This window comes from Neopsephotus bourkii, unplaced genomic scaffold (assembly GCF_033783945.1).
Source record: "Neopsephotus bourkii isolate Nb327-2 ecotype Australia unplaced genomic scaffold, CSIRO-AGI_Nbou_v1 NB_1388, whole genome shotgun sequence".
Taxonomy (NCBI): Eukaryota; Metazoa; Chordata; class Aves; order Psittaciformes; family Psittacidae; genus Neopsephotus; species Neopsephotus bourkii.
Window position 1 is genome coordinate 6393684 of NW_026901866.1, and position 26459 is coordinate 6420142.

The 26459-nt window shown below is 39.1% G+C and overlaps 2 protein-coding genes across 5 annotated transcripts in view; both read left to right on the top strand.

The window, feature by feature from the left end:
* Nucleotides 1-30: 30 nt before the first annotated feature.
* ARHGAP11A (Rho GTPase activating protein 11A) lies at nucleotides 31-12746 on the top strand. Of its 4 annotated transcripts, XM_061367702.1 has the most exons (12): nucleotides 31-197; nucleotides 2746-2816; nucleotides 3166-3262; nucleotides 3799-4049; nucleotides 4568-4728; nucleotides 4834-4980; nucleotides 7087-7161; nucleotides 7842-8009; nucleotides 9238-9373; nucleotides 9699-9807; nucleotides 10587-10734; nucleotides 11067-12746. In XM_061367702.1, exons 1-12 carry the CDS (start codon nucleotides 69-71, stop codon nucleotides 12635-12637), a joined length of 3063 nt encoding a protein of 1020 aa, XP_061223686.1. In that variant the 5' UTR covers nucleotides 31-68; the 3' UTR covers nucleotides 12638-12746. The 4 variants fall into 4 exon arrangements, with proteins under 4 accessions (XP_061223686.1, XP_061223688.1, XP_061223689.1 ...); XM_061367704.1 differs by lacking the exon at nucleotides 7087-7161; XM_061367705.1 differs by lacking the exon at nucleotides 4834-4980.
* A 3316-nt stretch (nucleotides 12747-16062) lies between these two features.
* SCG5 (secretogranin V) overlaps nucleotides 16063-26459 on the top strand; it is a 28076-nt gene continuing 17679 nt past the window's right edge. The window contains exons 1-2 of the mRNA XM_061367707.1: nucleotides 16063-16147; nucleotides 16781-17013. Of these exons, the coding sequence (XP_061223691.1) occupies nucleotides 16800-17013 (214 nt within the window). The 5' untranslated portion in view covers nucleotides 16063-16147; nucleotides 16781-16799. The remainder of the gene's footprint in view (nucleotides 16148-16780; nucleotides 17014-26459) is intronic.

The following is a 26459-nucleotide window of genomic DNA, read 5'->3' on the forward strand; positions in this document are numbered from 1 at the left end:
GAGCGAAAGGGCCGGGAGGTGGTGGGTGGGCTGGGGAGCGAAAGGGCCGGGAGGTGGTGGGTGCTGGGATGGCGGAGCAGAGGCGAAGGCTGGTGCGGCTGGCGGTGCTGGAGGATCTGCGGGCCTCTTACGGAATTAAGGTGAAGAGTGGGAGCTGCCTGGAGGCGGCCGTGCAACCCAGAGCGGCGTCTGCGGAGGTAAGGGGGGCTGAGGGGGATGGTAACGCTGCAGTGCTTAAGGGGGACACCATTTGGCCGGGCAGCGGCGGTCGGTAGCCGGCTTTCCGCCGAGGTGAGGGTGAGCTCTGTGGTTGCTGCAATATGAGCAAAGCTAACATGAGCCTCGGAGCTGGCCTTCCATCCTTGGTGGGCATTGATTCTGGCATCGGGGACGTCACCTTAACGCTGTTCCTGCTTGTTCTTGATGGGGGTTAGCCCTCTCCCGGGGTGTGTGGGGGGGCGGGCAGCTGAATCCCTGAAAGGGGGGAAGTCGGTTTTCACCCTTTTTCCTCAGCAAGCAAATGCTCCAGATGTTCCTCAGGGTGGACATGTCGTGATGTAGATAGATAGTGATTTAGTGGTATTAAATTTCTTCCCCCACTCCCCACCCGCACCCTTATTTAGGACCTGAACGCTGCGAGGTAGACGGGATGGTGAAGGAGATGGTTCCTCTGTGTTGATGTAGCTGATAGCCACTCAAACACGCATTCATGTCTCTGATCTGTACAAGAGCCTTTTACTCTTTACTGTGCTTAATGTCAGTCACAATGGAAGTTAAATCGTTGTCATTGTATTATTTCTCAGAATACTTATATATTGTTTCTAAAAGCTTTATGTTTCTTATTTTTACTTGATTCCTTAGATTTTTGCTTTGAAGAGCTTTGTTTTCATGGTCTCTCAGTACAAGATATGGCTATATGTATTTTGGTACAGAGATCTGTGCACTGAGGAATGAAATCTATCCTGTTACCTTAAATACGTACTTTGAATTTGTTGAAGGGAATAAGTGTGCTTTCTGTCTCAGCGCTCTTAATAAAAAATAAACATAACAGATGCCAATTTATACAGCATTGAAGACCATTTCAGAACACTGATTTTCTGGTAGACTGTAACTTAAAGCATGGATGCTACCACGTCTTAACTGAGTTCTCTGTGCAACTGATATGGCACAGAACTGAGCATTCTCAAATGAGCTTTCTGTAAGATTGAGATATTACAAAATGCTGTAGTGACCCTTAGTCAATATAAACCAAGGAAATTGCAAAAAACATGCTTGAGTTGTTCAGTAATGCAGAGAGCAAAGGTAAAGTAAAAGCCATATCAAGCATGTGGTTCTAGGCTCTTCTCTTTCCCTCCCACTTTAAGGGAAGGTAATAAGAGCTGTGAATAATAAATATATGTGATGATAAAAGGTGTGTATACAGCTGCCTGTGGTACTTAAATATGGAGAAGAAAACGTATGTTTAAATAACAGTTGACCAAGGTAGGCAAAGGTATAAAGTATATTGTTTTGCTGGGTGCATTCTATTTCTATTGTAAAGGAATAGAAAACTTTAAGCACTTAAATCGTTACTTCTGACGTTTCAAACAAAACCTAGTAAAGTGAGGGTATCAGTTACAAATATTGAATGTTGCATTACAAGTCACTTGCAGTTCTCTATTGCATAATTTGTAAATACAAGGGGGGGGGGGAAAGGGGGAACCCAAACCCCAAATGTTATGTATCTTGGAGTTAGTTCTCTTTTTGTACATTTAGTAGCAACTTGGAATACAATGGCGATGTTGCTTCTTTTCCCTTATCAAGTTATAGTTGTTTTTTGTAGGACAAATAGGCCTGGGGTGGCCTAATGGGTTAGCTATCGATTAACTATTGTCTCAACATGGTCAGCACTTTGAATTTCAGGTATAAATGACTGAGAGTTTGCATTCATCTGATAACAAGTTGGGTATGATCCCAATCCTCTTCTGTTTGGGGAGAGGCTGGATTGCTCCTTCAGCAAATACAAGTAGAAAGAGGTGGAGCAGAGAAATAAAAGTACAAGTTGCAACATTGAAATGTCGGCTTTTATAACTGTAACAACTGTGCAGGAATCTTGGATTTTTTATTATTTTTTTAATGCTGTAAGTAAGCATCAGTAGATGCTGAAGGAATTGCTTGTTTCCTAATATGTAACGGATAAGCTGATGTGCAGCTATAAGACAATAGTAATAACTGTTTCTCAAGTACAGATGCTACATGTAAGAGTTTAGAACAGCTTTCTAGATTATTCTGTTGAGTTTAATCCTCCCTGAATTGGCAATCTTGAGTGCATCAGCTGATTGGCGAAAAAAAAACCCCAAACACTTAAAATTAAAAATATATTCCAAGTGTATTGCATTGATTTTTAAGAAAAATAAGATCTAGTCAATTTAAAAAGGTACAGTGAGATTCCAGAATAGTCTAATATCCCTGCAACATTACCTGTAAATGGTCCCCTTGTAAAATAAAAAGCGCAAAACATACTGCAGAAAACCTTTCTATTCTTTCACTGTAATCTAGGGTGTTACCTGTAACAGCATACGCACAGATAGCTAGAGATGATAGTTCTTTTCCTGACAATGCCTCCTATCTGTCTTATCTTGAGGGACTGTTCTTTGTCTGAACTACCCTTTCCTTTGTACTTTGTTGAATATGTGCTTTTTCTGACTGTATGTAGTTGGTATCCTATCAACTTTAGAAAAATATTAATTGAATTTTGTGTTTTAGGGTAAAATCTTTGGAATATCTTTTCATGCATTACCGCAATCACTTGTGCCAGAATATGGTTATATTCCAAGGTAAATTAACACTTTATATTTAAATTTAGGCTTACTTTGCTTTCTTATAGTACTGAACTCTTGTCTGAAGAGGGAACATATTTATCCCAAGCCTGCTAAAGCTTATAGGAGATGTAAGAACAGTTTCAGTTGGAGAAGGGATGCAGAAGTGAGATGGGAATTCAGAGCCACAGCTATCATTCAGAGCCACAGCTATCATTCAATTGTATTTCTTTATGCTACTTGTCATTGGGGGAAAACTATGCTATATATGTTTTATCTGTTTATCATTTAATAGCTTTTCTGGAAAAATATAAACCTTATTCTGAGTGTCAGAACTTATGTTACTTTGTTACTATTTTTTCCTCAGCTTTCTTGTTGATTCTTGTAAGTATTTGGAAGAACACATTCAGACTGAGGGACTCTTCAGAAAGTCTGGATCTCTTGCTCGTTTAAAAGCTTTAAAGGTATTATTGAAAGTCTTTTTTTTTATAAAAAAGCTTAAATCTGCATTTCACTTGGTCATCTGCATGTTTTAGTTTTTGGGCTCCTTTCAGTTATATTCAAACTTTAATATTGGAAGTAGGTAATATTACTTGCTTTAGAAATCAGAAGAGCTCTAGTTCAGAAACTGGCAAACTTCACTTCCCCCACTATCTCTGCTCCGGGAATTTTTTCAAGTTTCTAGAAGGCAAGAGTACACTTGGGATTGAACAAACTTGTTGGCAGTTACACACACTGGATACCATAAGGATATTTGTTTAGCTGTGCTCTCCCAGAAGGATGGGCATGTGTGAAATACGTAAATTAACACATGTGGTCTGACAACATTATCTGTGTCTCCTTGTAGATACTGTAGTTAAGTAAAATATGGCAAGGCTGAAACCAAAAAAAATTGTCAAGTTGTGGCTGTTTTCTCTGATATGGGCTAGGGGATTAATGCCTGAGCTTAGGAATCTTGATGACATACTGAAGACTTCATCTTTCTTATGAACAATTTCAGAGTAAACTGGATCAAGGTGAAAACTGCCTCTCAGCTGCACTGCCATGTGATGTTGCAGGGCTTCTTAAACAGTTCTTTAGAGAGCTGCCAGAACCCATCCTTCCACCTCACCTGCAGGAAGGCCTGTTCAAAGCTCAGCAGCTAGGAAATGAGAAGAAAACTGCAACTGTGTTGCTGTCATGTTTGATGGCTGACAGAACAATCCAAGCTTTGAGATACTTTTTCAACTTTCTGAGAACTGTGTCCCTAAGGTCAGTGTAAAAAGAGTCCTTGTAAAGATCTCCCAGTTCCTTTAATGACTTCTCTTTCCAGGCAATTGCTGGAACTTTCGGAGTGGTTTATGAGTTTATCTGCAGTCATTTTCTAGAATTCAGTCGTGGTCTTTCACAAATCCAAAGTGTTACCTTAATGAAACCGTATTTTGCTGGAGACTAGACTTTGTTCCATTCTTCCATAGCTGTATTCCTCGTTCTTGTTTGGAAAACAAAAGGAGTGACTGATAAAATTAATGTAGTCTAAGTGGTGCCTTGTATTCCCCAGGACTGACCAGGGTCTGTAACCTCTTGATTTCAGTAACATAGCTGTGTGATTACTTAGCCTGGGGTGCTTAAGTCTGCAAACACATTATTCTTGGTATGTAAGTGCTCAAGTGAATTAGTCCTCTTTTTTTTTTTTTTTTCCCAAACTGTATTTGTCTTATTTGGTGTTTTCTCTCTCCACTGCTTATGTCCTGATAATTTGTGTGAACCCCCAAATTTTTATGGTAAAGATCCAAAGAAAACAGAATGGATAGCAGTAATCTGGCAGTGATTTTTGCTCCCAACCTCTTGCACTCAAATGAAAATGAAAAGATGTCAGCCAGTACAGAAAAAAGAATTCGCTTGCAAGCTGCTGTTGTGCAAACACTTATTGACCATGCATCGGAAATCGGTAAGGTGATAAATGTTTATCAAAATGTCTTGTTTCATATACTTGTGTACAAGTTTTCAAGTTGTAAGATAACTTTAAAAAAAAAATATTTCTCAACTAATTCAGGGCAAGTACCAGAATTCATCTTGGAAAAGATTCCTGCAGTCTTAGGTGTTGATTCCTTTCGATCTACTCCCTCACTGTGGGGCCATGAAGATGGTGAAAATGAATCTCCTAGTGAATGCAAGAAGAGGAGGCACCAAAGTGTTGGGGGTAGGTATGTTGTCTGAAAGTTCTAGCAACTAAAATCGAATTATTTTGAAACTTGAGGTTTGCTGATTCTAAGCACATGCTGCTTCCACAAGCAGAATAGAGGCCTGTGAAATTTGTTGGGTTTGATTTGCAAAATCTGTACAAGACCTCAATAATATTTACTGTATATTTACTTCACTTGTATTCTGATGTGTCTGTTGTCTGCCAAGGAAGCTATTTTGCTTGTGTTCAGATTTGTGAAACCAGATTAATATTCTGGCCTTTTTGTGGAGTCCAGATCCTGGTGCAGAATCATAGGATTATAGAACAGTTAGGGTTGGAAAGGACCTTGAGATCACCTAGTTCCAACCCCTCTGCCATGGGCAGGGACACCTCGCACTAATCCGTGTCACCCAAGGCTCTGCCCAGCCCAGCCTTGAATACTGCCGGAGGTGGATCATTCACTTCTTTGTGCAAGTCATTTCAGTGCCTCAACCACCCTCACAGTAAAGAACATCTTCCATATGTCCAATCTAAACTTCCCTTGTTTAAGTTTGAGCCCATTACCTTGTCCTACCACTGCAGGAGTGTCATCCGTTCCCTTCCCCCCCCCTGCATCCTTATAACCCTCCTTCAGGTACTGGAGGGCTGCTATAAAGTAAAGGTGGTTGTTGTGTTTGGGGTTTTTTTTTGTTGTTTTTTTGTTTGTTTGTTTCTTGCTAGTTTTAAAATTATACTTGGGAACTTAGGTATTTAAGTCAGATCAGGAGAAGGCAAGGATATAAATGTGTGTTTTAAATTAAGTAACTATTTTGGTTTTTTGGAGCATAACTTTCAACTGGATATTGTTTGATACTGTGTCCTCTGTTATGGAAGCGTTTGGTTTGGGCATCTGGTTTTTTTTGGTGTGGGTTTTTTGTTTTTGTTTTTTTTTTCAGTTTAGCTATTCAGTAGTTTCTTCGTTTTGCCAAATATGGACAATCAAATGGTGTGTTCTCTGTTCTGCATTTTCTTTTTAAGAAATATTATGGAACACATATTCTTGACTTCAAATCCACTACAACACTGATCTTATATGTATTGATACAAAAATATAAGTATATATGCAGCTCATGTGCCTGGAATATTAAACAAGACAGCAATTGAATTTAAGGTTTCATTATTGCATATATTTAGCCAAGGTGTGGTGCAGTTGTGGTTTTGGGGATTTTTGGTTGGTTGGGGGTTTTTTGTTTGTTTATTTGTTTGTTTGTTTGTTTTTTCCTGTGTGTGTTTGTCTGCTTTTCCACTCTGAAGAAGGGACATCATCCTGGAGTTGCAAAGTGATACTATTTGTGAATGTTAAAATTTTGATGAAAAGCAGTTAGAATCTGTTAATTCTGTGGAATAGGTTCTGGTAGTAAACAGCTTCTACTCTTTGTCCAGATGTAGTAAAGCATAGTAGTATTACACTTTATTTTCTCATAGCTGAGGTTTATAAACTATGTGATAGCTACTAGACACCATAAAAGAAATACTACAGGCTTGCAGTTTGCTAGACTTTGCTATGAACTAGGACTGCAGGTTGCAATAGCAACTTAATAAAAATGCTTCTATTTTTATACTTTTAAAAACGGGGTAAATGTAAAACTTAATGCTGAGTAAAACTACTCTTCTGGGTTTAATTTTGCTTTCAAAAAAGATAACACCCCAAACAAAAAAATATGTTCACAGAAAAGTTGTATGTTACTTTCATACTTCTGTTTGGGCCGAACTTGAAAGCTCTAACAGCTTTTCAGCTTCAAGATGGCTGTCTAGTAAATTGAGGCAGTCACTGGATACCTGCTAGGTTTGCCTACAAGAAATCGCAAGGCATATAATTTTATAATGACCAGTAGAATTTAATTTTCTACAAGAAACTTCTGTCATCCGTGCATGTTTTTTTTTTCTTTTTTTTTTTCTCACAGAAAATAGAATTTTTCAGCTACTGTGAAATATTTTTGTGAGAAGATTTATAGTTTACATAAAACGAGCATTTAAACTGATTTTGTTTTTTTCTCTGAAAGAATACAGTTAAACTTGAGTTGAAAATAAAGCAAGACAAACTTCATAATTAAATTTGATTCCTCGCTGTGTCTTGCATTTCAGATATTGTTAGTGGTGCATTGAATAAATTTAAATCTAACAGAACACCATCCACTACACCACAACAAGACAGAAGCGGTAGGTATTGGTGTATTTGTACTAAATAAAACCTATGCAGTATCTTCCAGATTTGTCAACTATTTTATTATTTTATTCTTTTTTAACTGAAGAACTGGAACTTAGTTGAAGATAAGTGATTATGTTTTAAGTAGTTTAAAGCTTTCAATATAGAAACATATTTATTGAGGATACTGCATTTACTGTAGTTTTTGGAGCAGCTACAATCACTGCAGCAGTGAGTGTGTGGTTCTAGGATTACAGAACTGAACTTGTGCTTTTCATCTAGTGCATGCTAAGGCTTCAGTGCAGTACTGCAGCATTTTATCGTCTTTGGAATTAATTTGCCAGTACTGAAATTCTTTCACTTCTAATCGCTCTTAAACTTACATAAGATGACAATTTTTTTTTTTCTTAATACGTATTTCCTTCCCCCCCTCCCCCTCCTTATGTTATTAATGTGCAGGTTTGGGTTTTCTTTTCTGGTACTGTACTTTGCAACAAAACAACCAAAATAAAACCAACCCCTAAGCTATACAGATTGCTTTGCCTCTTCAAAATGCATGCACTTTGGCTGAGCTTTTACAATAGTACTCTTTTTGAAAACTAGGGTTAAATAACAAACAAAACAACCTATTTATATTTTTGTAAACTCTCACCCTTTTAAGTTGTTTATGCAAATTTGGATTTCTTAATTTCAGTCCTTTCATCTGTGACTCCGGTGGTTCTTACTCCAAGTACCAAACGTAAACTTCCATCTGACTGCCCTCAGGGCTTGTCCAGCAAGAAGAGACGATCTTTAAAGCATAGTTTTGCTTTTGAGTTGTTACCAAGTAGCATTTTCACCAGCAGCTCGACACCAGCATCAGGTACAGTGTCTTCAGTTTTCTCTTGCTGCTTGAAGAGGTTGTTTCTGGCTTTTAAATATACTGACTTCTGTTCTTGTTAGGCAGTCATTGATAAACTTCACCTAACGGTGCTCCTTGCGCTACTTCCCTTAGTCTGTGTTTATGTTAATCACTGGCTGTTATGTTACATTGGTTGACCTAAAGCAAAATCTGTTTCTTGTTTTCTGTTCTATTAATCTCTCAAATTTACCATCGTTATGTTTTTACCTTTTTCAGTCCCTCTGTATCATCTAAGTTGTATTTGTGTTTGTGTCTTAGCACACAAATCCATGAAGACTTCCTATGCTTCCAACCTTTTGAAAGTTGTAGACTTCTCTCTCCTAAATACTTAAATAGCAGGTCTTAGCTCTAAGTGAAATGTAATTGTTGCCATTATAAAAATTGTTGCCATTATAAAAGTTTTTCACCTCTTGTTTTCTCTAGATCCTAAAAAATCCTTAATCTATAGGGGAAAAAAAAAAAACCAAACAACAAAAAACCAAACACTTTTGACAATGCTTTAATACCACTTCATTCGACTAGAGTGCTTCCAAGTATTCTGCAAATCCTGTTTTATTTTTGTTTGGTTCCTTAATGTGGTGCCAACTGAAGTTAGAGTAAAAAGAAGTTTCTGGATTGGCTATGTTTGGTTTTGCCTGAAGATCAGGGCTTTTTTTCCTCAGTTGAGAATTGCTTTGCTTTATTAAACCATTTCATGCTCATCATGAAATTCTTGTTTCTATGGATAAGCAAACTAAACCAGTAATGCTTCCCAAAGATAGAAGTAATGCATCTGTTTAATAAAAAAACATTTACTAGAATAGCAGCTCTTTCATTTTTTGTTGCTTTAACTGTTCTGGTTAGGTATGCAAAAGAAGCACACTGCAAATAACATTAAGGCTTAGTTTAGTTTTTCTTACTAAGCTCTTAAGTTTGAGGAACTTACCTGATGATAGTGTGGAAACTTGAGGTGGTAATATCAGTAGCATGCAATAGATTGCATTCTTCTGCTTCTATGGATACTACAAGCAACAGCTTTGTGTAATATTAAGGAAAAGTGGAAGTCAAAGTAATTCAAGCCAGAACTCCACAAAGCAAACAAACAAATCTGTGCTTTTAAAAAATTTATTCCTTATTGTATTAACTTAAGTCTTTATCTCAAAAATAGTGACTATTTTAAAATCATGTAAATATGGTTTTGTTCGTATAGTTCATTCTGAAGCAAGCCCATGTGTGTGTCTTGAGTCATCACAAGTCTCACTGTCTCCTTCAACTGCTGGTGAAAATCAATTGTCTAGTACAGGGAACAGAAGAAGTAAAAGACATGCAAGCAAAAAATTATACAGGTAATTTGCCTTAACTCTCAAACTAAAGATAAATTGGATAGGTAGGTCTAGAGCCCTTGACTAATGATGTGTAAAATCTCAATCTTGTTTGGTGTTCAGAACATACCAAATTTTTATAGTACCTTAAAATCACCAGGTCTTCTAATGTGGCAAAATGGAGCTAAGCAAAAGATCTGGTATAGTAACCTTTTGTGCCTATTAGGAAAGCTTGTCAAGAAGGCAATAGAAAAAGTAGAACTAGAGGAAATAGCCATAAATTAGTGTCAGTATGTTTTCATTGCTGTCCTAAAGAGTTAGTGTCACTTCTTCCCCTGTGTCCTCCCAGGGCTGAATCAGGAAAGACAGGTTGTTTTTCTCCAAAGATTAGCCGAAAAGAAATGGTTCGTAGGTCGTTACGCTTGAAGTTTGGTTTGGGAAAAAGCAACAGAGAAATGGTAAGTATTCTGCTTCTAACCTAGTTGTCTTGTTACTGTGCATATTTTAATCCCAAGTTTTGGGCACTGTAGTTTCAGTAGCAGGAAGTACCTGCTATCAAGGACATGAAGATGTAGGTTTAGTTTCATAGTGCTAACTGCTCAGCTTGTTCTGGGTTTGGCTAGGGGAGGAGACAGATCGGATAGCTGACCCGAACTGACCAAGGAACTATTTGATGATAGTATCATGCTTGCCAATAAAACTGGAATGGGTTGAGTTTTTGCAAAGTAGCCACTACTCATGGTTTGCTGGGCATTGGTCTACAAGTCATGAGTGGCTGGTTTTGTCACTTGTGGGTTTGGTAGTTTGTGGGGGTTTCTTGTCTGGTGGGGGTCTTTTTCGGAGGTAGTGGTGATTTTGCTTCCCCTGCACCTTTTGCTTTTCCATTTTTCTCCATCATACTGCTGGAGAGTGGAGGGAATGAGCAAGTGGCTGGCTGGGAACTTACCTGCTAGCTGGGATTGATCTGCCACACTTGTGATCAGTTGCTCTCAGTTTCTGAAATTTAAATATTGCAGAGCCTGTGCACAGAATCACTATGTTCAGAGTATGGTTAAGCCTACCTTACTGCAGGTGGGTTGCTCCCCACCTAGGTCTACAGAGAATCAGGGGAAAATGAAGTATAGCCAAGAAAAGTCTGCTATGGATGATTTACATAGCTTTTTCCTTGGAGGTTCCTCTGTAAATGAAATTCCAAATTACAAGTTTATATGAAAGTAATTAATGCCTTTCATTCAAGAATATTGTATCAGGATGTGCAGTTGGTAATAGATCTGAAAATATTGGAAGGCGTCTTGCAAGTCAACAAGGTTTGGAAAACAGAACTGAATGCGCAAAAAAAGATGTACTCTTCAGCCCATGTGTCAGTGAAAAATTCCCTAAGAAAGGTGAGCATCTAACAGAATGCATTAGGTGGGGGAAACTTTTTTTTAAAGCAAAAGTAACTTTATGAATGAAAGTTAGTGGCCTTTGAGGAAAAATAATCAGCTTAGGACAAGCTTGTGTTTCTAGTGTATTTTAGTAGTCCTCTTGTTAAGTGAGATGAGATGTAATTTCAGTTCTTAATATTACAATCTTTTTTCATAACTCTGGAACGTAAAGGAGCAATAGCATCTTTAAATTCGGTGCTGCTTTGATAATTAAGGTTTTTAGCAAGAATTTTGCCTATAATCATTACCGTCATGAAACAGCATTCTTAAACACTGATATTTATTTTAAGGTTCAAAGAATGTGAGCAAGTCAGAAGAAAACTTGCTAACTCCAAAATGTCACAATAAAGTAGTTAATCGAATGTCGTGGAATAGTCCTACTGTTGCAGATTCTCAGGTGATCAGCAGGAATGAGGAGATTCTGCCAGGACACCCTAAAACGGGAATCAGTTCTTCAGAATCCGTTTTGGTATTTGGAAAGCCACCATTAATTTCAGATGAATTCAAATTCACAGCTGCAAGCAAACAAGACAACAGCTTGCAACTTAGTGAAGAGGAAAGTAATTTGACTGCAGAAACACTGCTGAAAGTAAAGCAAGCTTTCTCTGCATCTGGAAGTAATTTTCACAATTTGAGGGGTGATACAAAGTCTTCCTTCTCAGATGCAGCAGATGAAACTTTAAAGGAAACCTTGTGTGTCAGTGGGATCAGTCCAAAGAAAGAATCGTTAGCAGAAGAAGTTTCTGAACATCTAGCGAATACAAAATCCAGAGAGATGTCCCACCAATTTAGTCAATCTTATGCTGTTGATAAACACCAGTCAAAAAAAGATGAAATTAAACTTTTGGGAGAAAGAAGCTTCACAACTTCTATTGAGATTGAACTTCAGGTCCTGAAGCCAGTTATAAAAAATGTAACAGAACTTCCTGTTCCGCAAGTACCGGCCAGGGAAGACAAGTTGGCTGTTCAGAACAGTTCATCAAAAGATGACTTAAATAAATTAGATTCCTTTGGAAGAAAAGAGGAAACAGAATTAATGCACTCACAAACAGCTGAAAACTGTATGCTAAAATGCTGTAATGTGGAAGAAGGTACTGCTAAATTTCCTATGGCTGGACAGCTTCCTATTTCAGAGTTACGTAAATTGCAAACTGAAGTAGGCAACCAGTACTTGCAAGCTGAAAATTCTGATAAAACTTTAACTAAGCCATCAACTGTTTCTGACCATGGAAAGGTTTCTGACCACATACAATGGTTCAACAAGCTTTCATTAAATGATCAGAGTTCTGCAAGCAAAACTAAACCACCTCTTAAGTTTCAACGTACTCCTGTTAGGCAGTCTGTAAGAAGAATCAATTCCTTATTGGAGGCTAACAGACGATCTGTAAGCTCTCAGCTGCTTAAAGCGAGTGAGGTTGGTTCACCACTTGTTAAGTCTTTGAGTTATGATTCTGCACTATTGTCCTGCACAGAAAAGCCCTCAAAAGATTCTTTGGCTTTGCTACTCAGGAGTGAAAGTACATATGACCAAGTTTGTGTATCGCGTAAGCAGCTAGACTTAACATCCAAATCATGTGGCAGGCTGTTAAATCCATCAGACAATCCTGATGTTTCTGTCAGAACTGCTGGAATCCATGAACAGAAAGTGACTGTTCATCCATCAAAGCCTGTTCTAGAGGATCTAACCAATCAGAGACCAGTGAAATCCAGTTTAAAAGGTAATGCAAATATAAATATTCCAGAAAAATCTACAATCGCAAGAGGTGCTCCAGGAAAAGAAAGAGTTTGTTACAGAGGCTCTCCAAAGAATCCGATATCTAAAGTGAAACTGCTACCAGCTGCAAAACCTATAGACTTGTGAGATCAAATATGATGGTTAATTTGGCTTATTGTAACTTGGTTAACCTCTGGAAAATCTAAATTTGTATGATTAATGTTTTAGCTCTATTTGTTGGTGGGGTTTTTTTGGTGTTGTTTTTTTTGTTTGTTTGTTTTGTTTTTGTTTTTAATTTTTTTAACTGTATGAGTCAAACTTGCACAAATAACAGTTTATGTTGATGTTTTCTTCATTTACTGAAACTTTTCCAAATGTTAGTCAGTCTACCCAACTGAAATTGACATGTAAAGCAAAAATAACCTGGTTTTACAAATGTTTGTATTAGATCCCATACTTGATTATCTCAGCTTCTTAAAACATGCTGTATCTCCCGAAGTTTTTGCAGTATTTAGACTAAGTACAAAGTTGAAAAATTTCTGACATTTAAAACAAAGCTAACAGACATAAGAAAAAAAATGTTTTGATGCTTGTGTATTGGTAGTTAAATTTATTTACTGCTTAAAGTGTATTGTGGCACCACTTTGGATCTTATACCAGGTCTAGTTCTTTTGAGACAGTGTATATTTATTTCTATTGGAGTAAATTGGGAGAATGTATTTTGACATATGTACACACTGGAGAATTATGGGAACACAGGCAAAATAAATGTGCAGGTCATTCAAGAAGTGACAAGTCTTAAAACTTCATCCAGCAATGTGTTCTGCAATAGGTACCAAGTATTTTCAGTTGTGAGCAGTAAAATGTTTTTATCTTAATAGGGCAGAGTGGCTTTAACTTATTTTTAGAGCAGTAGAACAGTGTTAAGTACATGTTGCAGAAGCAGGTTTAGATGCTGATAATGTTGCAAGAGACAAATGTAAGAAGCCATAGAGTTAAAAGTTGATTTGCACAAGCAAATGTTTACATCTTTTGGAATTAGAACTGTTTGATTGTCATTGGTTGTAAAATTATTTAAGAGTAAACACTTGAAACCGTTCATTAGCTTTCTGTATGTGCGAATTTCTTATTGGCAGAATGTAAGAGTTGAAAACGCTGCATAATTTTGGTTTTAATAAAACCATTGGTGGTCTGGTGGTTTTCTGACCCTGTTCTTCTATAATGACTTAGAAAATTATGTTGTCATATGTGGACTGTGGACATCAAAAAGGAGTAAGTCGGAAAATACTTAGGGCAGAAGTGATTCTGTTCTGGCTCTTTGTTCATAATAGATACATGTTGGTAAGTCTCACAACTAGCAAAAGGATGGTACAGCATAATTTAGCAGGAGCAGGCTTCTAAACTTCTTGTGATATGTTAATGAAAGGAATAGTTCTGCTTGCTTGCTTTCTATTGTCTGCCTCCTTCCCCACATACTCACCAACTCCCTCGGCAGATCAGTTCATCTCAGTGATCTGGTAGAAACCTCCTGCCCCCATCAGCCCAGTTGAACTGCCTCCTTTAGTTACTAGATTATTGTCAGGATCTAAAACTAGAGAAGCAGTCATGAGAGGGTCTTAACAAGGTTGCTTTATGTTGTGGTTAAGTATTGGAAGCTCCAGTTTAATGAAATAAGGAGCTGATGTTAATAGTTCACCACCATCAAAAGAGGCAGCTGCTTCTTGCCATTGGCAGGAACATGCTCCTACCCTCTGCCTTTGATTGGCTGTAGGCACCAGAGCACCAGATTTTGTATTACATCACTGAGGTAAATAAGGCTCAGCAAAGCAATTGCTAGCTGTCACAGCTGACACAAAGAGGTAGAGATGGAAATAGGGCAGAGATAAAGGAAATGCCACAGGGAAGAAAATAAATTCTGAGTCCTATAGTAGCAAGTTGTGATATCAATTTGTGTTTGCAAGAGCAAGCCTTGAGGGATTTTTTTCTCTGTCAATATTTACCAAATATTTTGAATGCTAGCAGCTTTGTCATGGACAAAGCAGTAAACTATTTTTGATTATCAATGAAAGCTGGTCTTGAACCCATGCACTTGAACATTAGAAAGGGAGACTGTGGTAGGCGTCTGACAAACAAGTCCCTTAAGCACCAGGAAAGACTCTCAAAGTTGAGGCTCTGATTTTAGTTTTTACAGAACAGTTCAAGTACCCATCCATTTATATAAAGTCTATTTTGGTTTTGAGGGAGATTAGAAGCTCTAAATGGCCAATGGAGGTCCCCAGTGCTTAATCCTGTAAATTGCAAACATGTATAATGTACTAAGGAAGAGCAAAATGAGAGTAATCTACATTTGAATGTGTAGTTTGTGGATTTGATGTGGTTTATGGGGTATAAAACTCAGAACGTTTGTGTAGTTATCCTAAAATGTGTCACATTCATGTCAGTAGCAATGAAGATGTGACATAAAATAGTTTTTAGAAATTACTGCTTTGCCATGTGCTATTAAACGACAGACTCCATTTAGCAAGTTCCTTTTACAGTTGCCTTTTTATCAGCCTCTGCTATGGATGGTGTACACACATGTGCTTAACCTGGAGTCCTCTGCTGCAAGTGCTTAGCGATGGTTGCCGTATATACCTGGTATACCTGTGGTCAGGTAAAGCTATCTTCTCCAAGTAGACCATTGATCACATTATTCTGGGGACAGAAATCACAGCAGGAATACGAACAGTCACAGGGTAATGTCTCGTTCCTGTAACCGTCAGTCCATCAACACCCTTCAGTTTAGACTATTGTGTTTAGCTGAAAGGGGAGATCTCCAAGATCCCACCGAGTTTTGCGTCATCTCCTCGCTGGACAGATCCATGCAGCAAGCACACCGCCGGGCAGATAACGACCAGCTGCTGGGGAGGGGCTGGCGGCGGGGCGAAGGTGGACGAGGGGCAGCGGCTGCGCAGGGAGGATGCGCGGCTGCGGAGTCGCCGCACACGTAGCATCGCGCCAGGAGCGGGAGGTGAGCGCGGCGCTCCCGGAGACACCGGGGGCGGCAGGGCCCAGGGCGGAGCGGGACTGCCCGGGGGTGCTCCTGCGGCGGCTAAGCCACCCCGGGTACTGGGGGAAGGGAAGGATACACGGCCCAGCTTACCACGCACGCAGCTCGGAGGTGCAGGGTGTGCGGGCAGCGGAGAGGCAGCCTTGCTCGGATGCGTGTTAACGGGGGATGTTTTGTAGAAAGCAGGCTTTTCCCCATCTAAATAGGAAAGAGGTGGCTCGACTCCCGTGCAGCGCTCTGCGGCACAGGCGGATGGGGCGCGATGGGCCGTGTGGGGTGTGCCGTGCTCTGGTGGAGCCGCGCTCTGGCGGAGCCGCGCTCTGGCTTGTTGGGAGTATTTCCAGCCTTTACTCTTTCAGCCATTTTTGTCTCAAAGACGTTTTCAGGTGCGTTACGTGGGGTGGCGGGAGCAGTGGAGCATCTTTAAACGTATGGCGTGCAGATATCGGGCAGCTGTGTGTATTTTAAGGAAAGCAAGGGGGACCGCAAGGATTTTTGTTTATTTAAGAGATTGGAAGTGATGCATTTCAATTATTCTCTGATGCGAGGGGAAACGGAGTTTTAGGAAACAAGCGTTCTGGTTAAAATTCAGCCTCTCAAAGAGCACAGTAAGTGGTGCTTGATATGTATATGTTTGGGGTTTTTTTCTTTGCCCAAATAAACTGTACTGTGCAGCCGTTTAGTGAAAGGACAAACAACACGAAAGCTATTTGCTGCAGGCGGGGAAGATGATGCATATGAAGCAGACAGCCCCTTGTCTTAAGGTACCAATAAAATATAATCCAGATTGTTCAGCAGTTTCGAGTGATTAATTTTTCAGAGCTTGGAAAGCACAGTTCCAGGATGAAGGGTTCTTTGCTTTCAGCCCGGAGCTTTATAAAATGGAATAAACGGGAGGGGACATGTGCCGTTAAATGAAACAGCGGACCCATTTTGTTTGCTGTGACTGTAAATGAATGCTGTGGGCAAGCACAAATCAGAAAATCTGTTTCTGTGGTTTGCTACTGTATTTTTTTATTATTTTTTTTTTTTAGAAGAGAAGAACCCACCTCCCCTGCTAGCCCTGTTCCTCCTCCAGTTTTCCACTAGCTAAATTTTCAGCTGCCCGCATAAGCTGTGGTAGTAGACTATGCGGTAGTATACATTTGCGTATGGTAGTAAGAGCAGAAGTTATTTCCAGCATGTGTACTGGATTTTTTTTCCCATTATCATTTGTAATCAAATTCCTTTCTTTTTCACAGGATAAAAGTGGCTGCCAGAATGACACCTGCCTTACTTTGTAACATGGTATTTCTGCTGGCATTTGGATTGGCTTCAGGTTTTAGCCACAGCCCCAGGACTCCTGATAGGGTTTCTGAAGCAGATATCCAGAGGCTCCTCCATGGTGTGATGGAGCAGCTGGGCATTGCCAGGCCCCGGGTAGAATATCCAGCACACCAGGCTATGAATCTGGTTGGTCCACAGAGCATTGAAGGTAGCTAATTTCTGCTATGAGTTATGACTAATTAAATACTATTTTTTTAGCAATAATTGCTGTTTTGCATATAGATGCAGAATATCCTGAGCTTAAAATCATGGACTTTTTCACCATTTTGTTGTGCAATCTTTATTTTAAAATCATCATCCACCTTTTACCTTCCATAATGTAATGATTTTGGCAGAAGAAGTGGTGTATTTTTTTAATGTACAGCTTTGTAGAGAAATTATTTTAGAAGCATTTGCTCTCTAGTACCTCAAAACAGTGGGTTTACTAAACTTCTGCAGCAGTATGTATGCTAGCTAACAATTCGGTGTGCAGGTCCTTAAAAATATATACAAGATAATAGAAGGGAAAACTAAGGGGGAAGGGAAGAAAGAAGTTTAACAATATTTGGAATATGTCAAGGCAAAATAAAGTTTTCATCCCAAAATACCATCATGGCAAAGTGACAAAACATTAACTACTCTTCTGAGGTGCTGCCTTCATTAGAAATTTTTGCCCGAAACTAGCAGAGAGTAAAATTTGGTCTGAAATTCCTGTTATGAGCAATTCTAAGCTGCTAGGAAGGTTGCCTTCCAGCCATTTATTGGACTGTAGGTTGCAGTGACCAAAGCAGACAGTTTAAAACCTGGTTCATCCCTTGCCAGCATCCTCATAATCAACCCATTGCCTGTTCTGGAGTACATCTGTTTCCCATTTTGACCAGTTATTTAATTTCAGCATTAAAAAACCTTATCAATCAGAGCTTAATAATTTTAGTGTGTTCCTACAGAAAATTGGTTTAGTTAACAAAATGTTTTTCATCAGAAATTGCCCCAGCAGAGTAGACCTGCAGAAGTGTTGATAGTAGCAGGTAACAACAGCTTCAGCCAGGCCAGGACTCCAGAAGTACTACTGATTTTAAAAAGGCCAAGATTTCACCTGTTGTACATGTACACTTGCAAACAAGGTGCTGCTGGGAAAAACTAATTCTTCTGGCTTTGGAATTTGGAGACATAATATAGACAAGTTTATACTAGCAGCCTGGTTATAATAAAATGTTTGCAAATCTAAGTGATTGTTATAATAACCTTTTACAGCTGAGTAAGATCTTAATGATTTCATATATCAAAAACAACTATTGCTGTTAGTTCATAAACATATGTCTTAATTTGCCCATTTTCCATCTCAGCTATTTACGTCTTTTCTGATGTTAATCATATTTTGACTTTAAAATGCTAAAAAGCACATGATGGATATGTTGTAAAGAATGATACGTGGTTTTTCTGCCCGGGTCCCACAAAAAAATAGAAACATGCTTAGGGCTGCCTTGGCTGTCGTAAGTGAAGTCACAAACTTGCTCTGTACCAAAGACAGCTGAAAGATAAACACTTTTCAGAAAATACATCTTGCAGCATGTGTTCTGTTTCCTAAGTGACCAGATTTCTTGTTGATAGATAGAAAAAAAGTATGGCTTGTTAACTGAAAGAAGTTGCTGCATTTTCTCATATTGAAATCCAGAAATACACGTTTGTTTGTTTGTTTTTATTTTTCCTTCCCTTTGCATTTGTCAATTTACCTGTTACCTTAGGTCAAGCTGCTGAAATAGGAGTAGAGTCTAGAAAATGCCTGATAAGGAGTTTAATCTACCAAGAAATTCCTGTGCAGTTCAAGCTGTGTGTAACCCACGGGGAGGTCGGAAGTCCAGAGGAGTGTGAGTGGTGTGGCTTTCCCCTCTCTTGGTGGCAACGAGAGCCGCCTGGTGAGGACAGAGCCCGTAGGGAAGTGCGGCAGCAGCCTGAGCTCCCCTCCTTTGCCAGGGCTCTGTTAGCTGTCTGGAAGCAGTTCACAGGATAAATACGTCACATTTGCTGGCTGATTCCCTGCACTTGGGTATCGCAGCCAGCAGATGGTGCATGGCATGTAAGCACGCAGAAGCCAAACAGATTCTTCGTGATGAGTGTTAAGTGAAGATGTTTTTAACACCCGAAGTGCTATCTAAGAGGCAGCTGGTTTTTGCTGACCAGTTAATAGATTTTCTTTCTTCACATCCTGATTCCTAAAATAAACCCGTGTTAACTACTTTAATTTCTCTGATATTAACTCTCCTTGTTAATTCATCTTTTCAGAAAGCTATTGTAGAGTAACAGCGCTATTTATAAAAAGAGCAGAAAAAATAGAAAAGCAAACGAATTTTTGTTGAGTCGCTGTGTTTCTGTAGTTACTCTTCAATAGTTTACTCACTAAAATACTGTACAAGCACCACTGGGCTACATTCAGATTGTCTGTAAACAAGAAGGAGACTGTATCTATGTCAATAGAGGACAAAAGAATAACATAAGGAAATCGCTTCAACATTTCAAAAACATACAAGTTTTTTTTCTGCCTGTCAGGGTGTTTATTGAGTTAGAGACCACATGGGTTTTTTTGTTTTCTTCCCTTGCATGCTTGTAAGTTTATTTCAATATTTAAGGGGTTTTCTTGGGGGGTGGGCGGCTTTCAGGACTATTAAGCCAAGCTTGGGAGAACAGTAAAACCTCACTTAAACGCACGGGGGCACCTTTAGTTCAGCTTGGGCAGTTCATAGTAATTCGCTTGTTAATGGGAAATGTGGTCTTATTTTCTTCTTGCAAATATGATCTCCTTACATTTTCATTGTCTTCTGTACAATTCAGTACAACGGAAAACCTCTTGGGTGGCTTGTTTGTTTGTATTTGATTTGTTTTGTTTTTATTTCTTAAAAATACTTCAAACAAGATGATGGTTGATGAAAGTGCTGGCATGACAGCCCAGAGCTGCAAAAGAGGCGTAATGCTGTCAGCCTCTGACAACATTAAATGATGTGTCTTAAATGCTAATTGTTTGTAGGAATAAGAAAATAATTACGCCTCTTTGGGATGCTTTTGACTGTCCTGCAGACCCTGCTTATAGCCGCTGAGAAAAGGCTAAGGTTTATTTGACTATTTTGAAAGGAAATACATACCCGATTATTGATTTAGAAGAAGTTAGTTAATGTTTGCCTGATTGAGACTATTAAAATCGAAAGAGCCTGGAACATTATGCTAATATTTCTTCTAACAACTGGTAGTTAATGACTTGTCAGCACAGACTGTACAAATAGCGCTTTGCATGAAAGTTTTACTCCCTGTAAAATTATGCAATTACTTATGTATGTGTTAATGTCTATTTTGTTTCCATTTTCCTAATAAGAAAACTAAGTGCTGGGTTACTTTGCTGTCTGACCTGTAACATACTTACAGAACTGCTACTTGTTTCCTGCAAGAACAGTAAAATCTTATTAGAAAGTTGCCAAAACTTTGCTTATGAATGTACCCAGTGAAAATAGTACAGAAATTATGTTTGCACTCCATTGCTTTTGGGCTAGAGTGTGCTGTGCTTATGCCTGAATATATTTGGACTCCACTGGGTGACTAGAAGTAATAACCATTGACACATGGGTATATAATATTTGGGGTCCGCAAGCATGGCAATGTGATAGCTGCATCCTCTTTGCTCTAGTTTACATCTGCTGTGCCAGCATCTAGGATAGCAGTGATGGAGTCCCTGGGCTGGCAACTTGCCACAGGGCTGGGCAGACCTTCTGCTGCTTCAGGACCACTTTGTCATGTCAATTTAGTGCAAAGAGACCACACGATCATTTGAGGTTTGGATTACTGTGCCTGTTTTATAGAGAAAATCCTGCTGTACATAGGATGTAAATTAACATGCACATTGGGACTGCTTTTGCTGAAGCACGTGTGACCTCAGTCTAATGCTGCATTACAGGCCTGACATTTAACAAAATCATAGCACAATATCACTCTACTAGGCTCTGCTTTCAGTTATTGGGGGGTGTGTTTGGTTGATTGGTTGGTTTTTGGTTTTTGGTTTTTTTATTTTGCAAATTACTGAAATAGCCCAGGAAATACTATTTTGAAATTTAATAGAACATCTCAAATTTGTAACATAAAATGACAATGGTAAAGCCTCACTTTTCATCCATTAATAAGATAGACATCTGGATTTGTATGGATCTGACTAAGAATTCCTATTGTTTTCTTTCTATTTTATTCCCCAAACTGCAATGTCAAATGTAACCAGAATTTGAGTATCAGGCAGTGGTACATATCATAAGAGAGGTGACTTCAAATGATAACCCCTGAATTTAAAAACTGGTGACACTGCCAAACAACAGTGGTGGTTTACAGTGAGTTTTCTTTATCTAAGTGGTATGGCAGATCTGTGAAGAAAATATGATTATACCTGTAACTCCAAAACCGGGAAAATAATGACTCAGTATGCCTTTGTTTGTTCTTTAACAAAGACAAGCAGTTGAAAATTTGGCCCGTAATGTTTCCATTTAAATGTACAAACCATGACAAGCAGTGAATAATAAGAAAGCAAAATTGGTGTTTGTATTGCTGTGTGGAGGTGGTATCATGTTACCTCGAGGTGTTTGACAGCTTTCCCTCTTGAGGAGCAAGGGCAAGATCCAGTGGAGGCAGTGGTTGTTACCGCGGTGGGCTCTGCCACTTCTCAGTTTCAGGAACTGCCTACCTCAATGCCCTGGTGTGTTTGGGGAGAGACAGGGAAATTTCTCAAAACTAATGTGCTTGTCAGAGAAGTCAGTCAATGGGACATGCAAGAAGAAAAATGCATTAAACCCTGTTTCTGTCCAGATCTGTTATTTGCATGTGGTTCTGACTTGGGGACTTATCTTTAAGGATGCCATCAAAGGTGAAAGGCATTTGAAATGGAACTCTTTCAGGGAAGAAAGGTGGCCAAACTGTAGGGATTTAGAATTAAGTAGGTTATCATGTACTTAAAGGTAACTAACCAATTAGAATGGGATTTGTAGCATTTTTAATTTATTTTTTACATGTTACTAGAGGGAAATAATCCAGTAACAGAGGTAAGAAGCCAGAGGAGAGGAGGGAATATGATAGCTTCTGTATTGCCTCATGCTTTATAGTACTTCTGGTTTTTAGTGTTAGCAGATGCTATGTAGAAATTTAAAATGAAACTGTAAAATTTTATCTAGCAATGGAATATGGTCCATAAGAATTTAAAAATCTGCCACTGAATATTGGACAAATCATGATGAGCTCTTGTTTTCAAAGATGTTTTTCCCCGCTTGTCTTTCATATGCATAAAATGATCCTTAGTTAGGATTTGTACCTTTTTCTAATTGTTCTCAAAATTATGTACATTTCCCCTGCTTCCATCTGAATTTTAAATACAGTGAGAGAAGCTTTGAAAATTTATTTGGTTCTATGAAAAGATATTTTGGAAGTCTAGACAAAGAAGAGATTCTTGCTTTTCTTGATTGTGGTGTCGTGTGCAGGAGATAGGATCTCTGGCATGCTCCCGAGGTTTCCAGAGCTGTTCTCTCTGTGCTTCTTGTTGTGCATGCTTTCAGCAGTGCCCTCACAGCTGCTGCAGGGATGAATGAGAAGAGGAATGTTCTCAGCCACTGAACAGAAGGGAGGAAGAAGCTGGTTTCTCCCCTGGGGATACTTTAGTACCACAGGTTGGCTGGCCCAACTACCTCTTGCATCACCTAAGAGTAGCACTGGTCTTACCTGGCAGAGCTCTTCATCTCACCACTCTCTTGCATCTTCATCATGTGGCAACATTTTTTTGTTCAAGTGCAAAAGAAACCACATCTTGACTCTGCTTTTGGAGTTGTGAGGTTATACCAACTCACCAAAGCAGAGACTTGGGAGCTTTGTAGCCCCACACTGGGTTTGTTCATAGCGAGGCTATCTGGGGGAGTCCATCCTGGTGGCAGCTGTCAGACAGGCATGTGAAGATTTTAAACACTTCTGTTGAAGAACCAGATGGGACTTTGAGCCGTCTGCATGGGAAATGGAACTGAATGAATATGAGTGGGGAAATGACCAGGAAAACTTTGTGAAGTTCAGTGGAGTGGTAGATAGAAGACACGATCCCATTCCTCACAATTCTGGTGCCCCCATGCTTCATGTTATAGGTGCAAAAGGAGTATTTAACTGTGAGTGTGCTGACATTGACAGAGCATCTGGACTCCTCATGTAGCCAGTGTCAATAACAGTGAATAAAGTCCTCCAGTCTTTCACTGGTACACTTACACTTACGGGACTGAAATAGTGTCCAATCCTGTGTGGGATAAACTAGGTCACCTGCTTCCTTTCGTTGCCTGGTTCCATACAGCCATGCGCTGCACACATGGTCATTGGAAAGCTACTGTTATGGCAGCTACCATAACACAATGGGTGTGTGCTTGACTCACTTCCCCTTGACTCTGTTGATGCATGGCAGCTGGAAGTCAGCATGGTAGAGGGGGACTGTTGCTGCGTGCTGCATGTTGCACTGTCTGTAAAAAGTAAGCATATCCATGCAGTGAAATGCAAAAGCCTTCCACTAAGACTGAAGGGCAAACTAATATAGTCCATAAGAGGACTGCTCAACCAAGGAAGGCTTAAGAGATTGGTTTTGCTCTGTCAGGAAAACAGTGAGCTGCTAGATCTTTTTTTGTGTGTGTGCAATTTGAATAATGAATAATAATGGTATATAAGCTAATGTTATAAATTTGTTGTGAGAGAGGCATAGGCATTACTTTGTGATTTCACAAAAAGGCATTTAATATCTTACATATTTGTACTGTTTGTAATTAAAATATGGGATAGAATGGAATTATTCACTGAAAACAAGGTCAGTAATTGTATGATGTGTGTGCTTAAGGCTTTAGAAAACACACTGAAAAGAATTTGTCCTTCTGCAGAGAAAAAAGAAAATTAATCTTTATAGTTTAAGAAACTGTGTCATTAAGAAGACAAGCTGACTCTGGAATCTGGGATGCTTGAGTATGTATAGCTGTAGTTTTCTTGGGTTTCCTGAGGCATGATCTTGAAAGGTTAAGGAAGTTGGCTAGGTTTGCATTTTTCCATACTTGGTTCTCCTGTGCTCTTTCTCCTTTCCTACTGTCTTATTTAGCAGCTTTTGTGGAATAGAGAAAATGTGATAATTTGTAATTTTTTCAGTGCCTCTTATTTCTTGATCTTAATCCGTCTCAGCAACCAGGATAGGACCCTAGGATGAAGCTAGCTGAAGATGCATGGGAGAAATCACATTTGGACTGTAAAGCTTTTAGTGATATAAGGTAAATTATAGAATCATAGAACAGTTGGAAACAACCTTAAGATCATCTCGTTCCACTCCACCTGCCATGGGCAGGGATGCCTCACACTAGACCATGTTGCTCAAAGTTCCTTCCAGCCTGGCCTTGAACACTGCCAGGGATGGAATGTTAACCACTTCTTTGGCCAACCCATTCCAGTGCCTCACCACCCTCACAGTAAAGAACTTTTTCCTTGTATCTGTCCAATGAAATGCAAATGCATTTTTTTGCAATGATAAGAACTAAGAGTCTAGGTTAACAAAAGATTTTGCAAAGAAGCAAAGATGTTACTGCATCTCTGATTAATATCTATTTACTCCCTCGGGAATCTTGCACAAATAGGATAAGGTATACCAGGCTTCCCTTGCAGCTCGTATTTGCTTAGAGCTTGTATAGCTCAAGATCATAAGAGGTGCAGATCTTACTTGGGAGGAGTATTCCTCTGTGCATCTGAAAAGGGCTTAGACACCTTAAGAATCCACTTCATTATGTTTAAGAGCAAAAATATAGAAACAAGGGCATCTAGCATGACTATGTATAAAAGGGCTTTAATTTGAGATCTGGGATTTATTTACTCACAACATAGGCTCATACTCCATTCTACTTTGTATCACCTAGCTATCATTGACCAAACCACCTTTTTTCTGAATTTGGAAGAGGGATAACCCGATCTACACCATGATGTGGGAACCAGTTCCAATCAGACTGAAAGGCAAATTTGTCTTCTTATTTGTCTTTAAATGTTCTGCAATAGTTTCACACTCTGAAAATCTATTTTCACTGACTTTCTTAAAATGACTCATCTTGTGGGGCAGCATTACCTGTTTGTATTTAATGTGGAGGATTGCCTCTGAGAGCAGATTTGTGGCAGTTGTTCTTTATGCTATCAGTAGATGGGTAGCAGCAACTAGAATTTCAGTGGACTAACAGCATTTCCATTGGATGTGTTTGATCAGTGGAATGTTCGATACTGGCAGGGAACTAGTTGCTTGCTCTTTGTGTTTTCTTTCTCTGCCCCCCCTCCCCCCCCTCCAAAACCAGTCACCATATTGTCCTCCCACCCATAGAGGCAGTCTTGATTCTACAAGGAAATGAGCTAAAATATGAGCACTTTAAATTTTTAGTCATTCCAGGTATCTCCAATTGAGGTCATCCCAGCAATTAGTTAGATGATTTTCCAGAATAACAGGAAAGGGGAAGGGGGCATCGTTCCATTTTTGTTTTCCACTCTGCAACAGTTCAAGACCAGTGCCTGAAGATGGTTAAATATACTTGGTGCATATATTTTAAATGAAATCCAAATCTTACTTATGACAGTATTGATTTCAGTCCAAAAGGCCTAAACTTCTAGTTTATCCATAGAAATGTAAAATCACTACATTCTCACACAGAAATCCACAAAAAAGGGAGCTGATTGGTTTGGAGGATTTTTTGCCAAAATGTGGCACACAAAAGCCAGTTCATACAAGAATTAAGGAGAGATGGGGAAAAAATAGATTTATCTATTCATCCTTTCTCAGTACAAGCATGTTCTCTGTACTGTTCTGTATTTTTGCCAGTCCAGTTTCAAATACTGTAACAATGATGTCTCTCATGCTTCCCTTGGATAGCAAATTACAAGAAGTTCCTTAGTCATCTTTTTCTTTCAGTCTCTGACAGGAGGTTCAAGAGAACCACTTTGTGCCATATTTGTAGCCGACTATAGTATTTTGACCTGGTAGCTGCAGTGTACTTAATCCTAGTATGTTTCTTCAAATCAGTAACATTACCATACCAAAACTAATATGGCTTGTGAGTTACTGTACACAATATCCCTATGTGGTATATTCATAGCATTTTTTTTCTATTATTGCAGTCTTTACTGAGTGCACTGTTTATCAGATTTTATAAGGAATGGGCTTTGCTAATGCCATCACTTGAGTATAATGCTATTACTTGAGTGATTTTACTAAAGTGTGCTAATTTATGGCACCAGAGCAGGTGCTATTGTCTCTACTCTTGGAAAGAAAGGAAAAACCCTTAAATGATCCTGGACATTTATACCTAAAGGAAACAATCCTTTATATTAAAATAAAAAGATTGTTTTGTACTCAGTCAAGGGAATTCTTGGCAGTTGGTTTAAACTTACATGTATATATAGCACACTGGAGCCTGCTAAGTACCTCTGTTTTCTTTATGGATGGAGCTTTGGTGCCAAGAGGTCTGCACCACATACAAGCATAGATATGCTTCTATCTGATGGATTGTCCCATAGTGAACCACATTGTATACAGGATGTTCAAACACGTATTGATTATGTGGT

Coding starts and splice junctions, on each gene's coding strand:
- ARHGAP11A (XM_061367702.1), top strand. CDS start 69: ATGGCGGAGCAGAGGCGAAGGCTGGTGCGGCTGGCGGTGCTGGAGGAT. Junction 198..2,745: donor CCAGAGCGGCGTCTGCGGAG/GTAAGGGGGGCT, acceptor TTTGTGTTTTAG/GGTAAAATCTTTGGAATATC. Junction 10,735..11,066: donor TGAAAAATTCCCTAAGAAAG/GTGAGCATCTAA, acceptor ATTTATTTTAAG/GTTCAAAGAATGTGAGCAAG.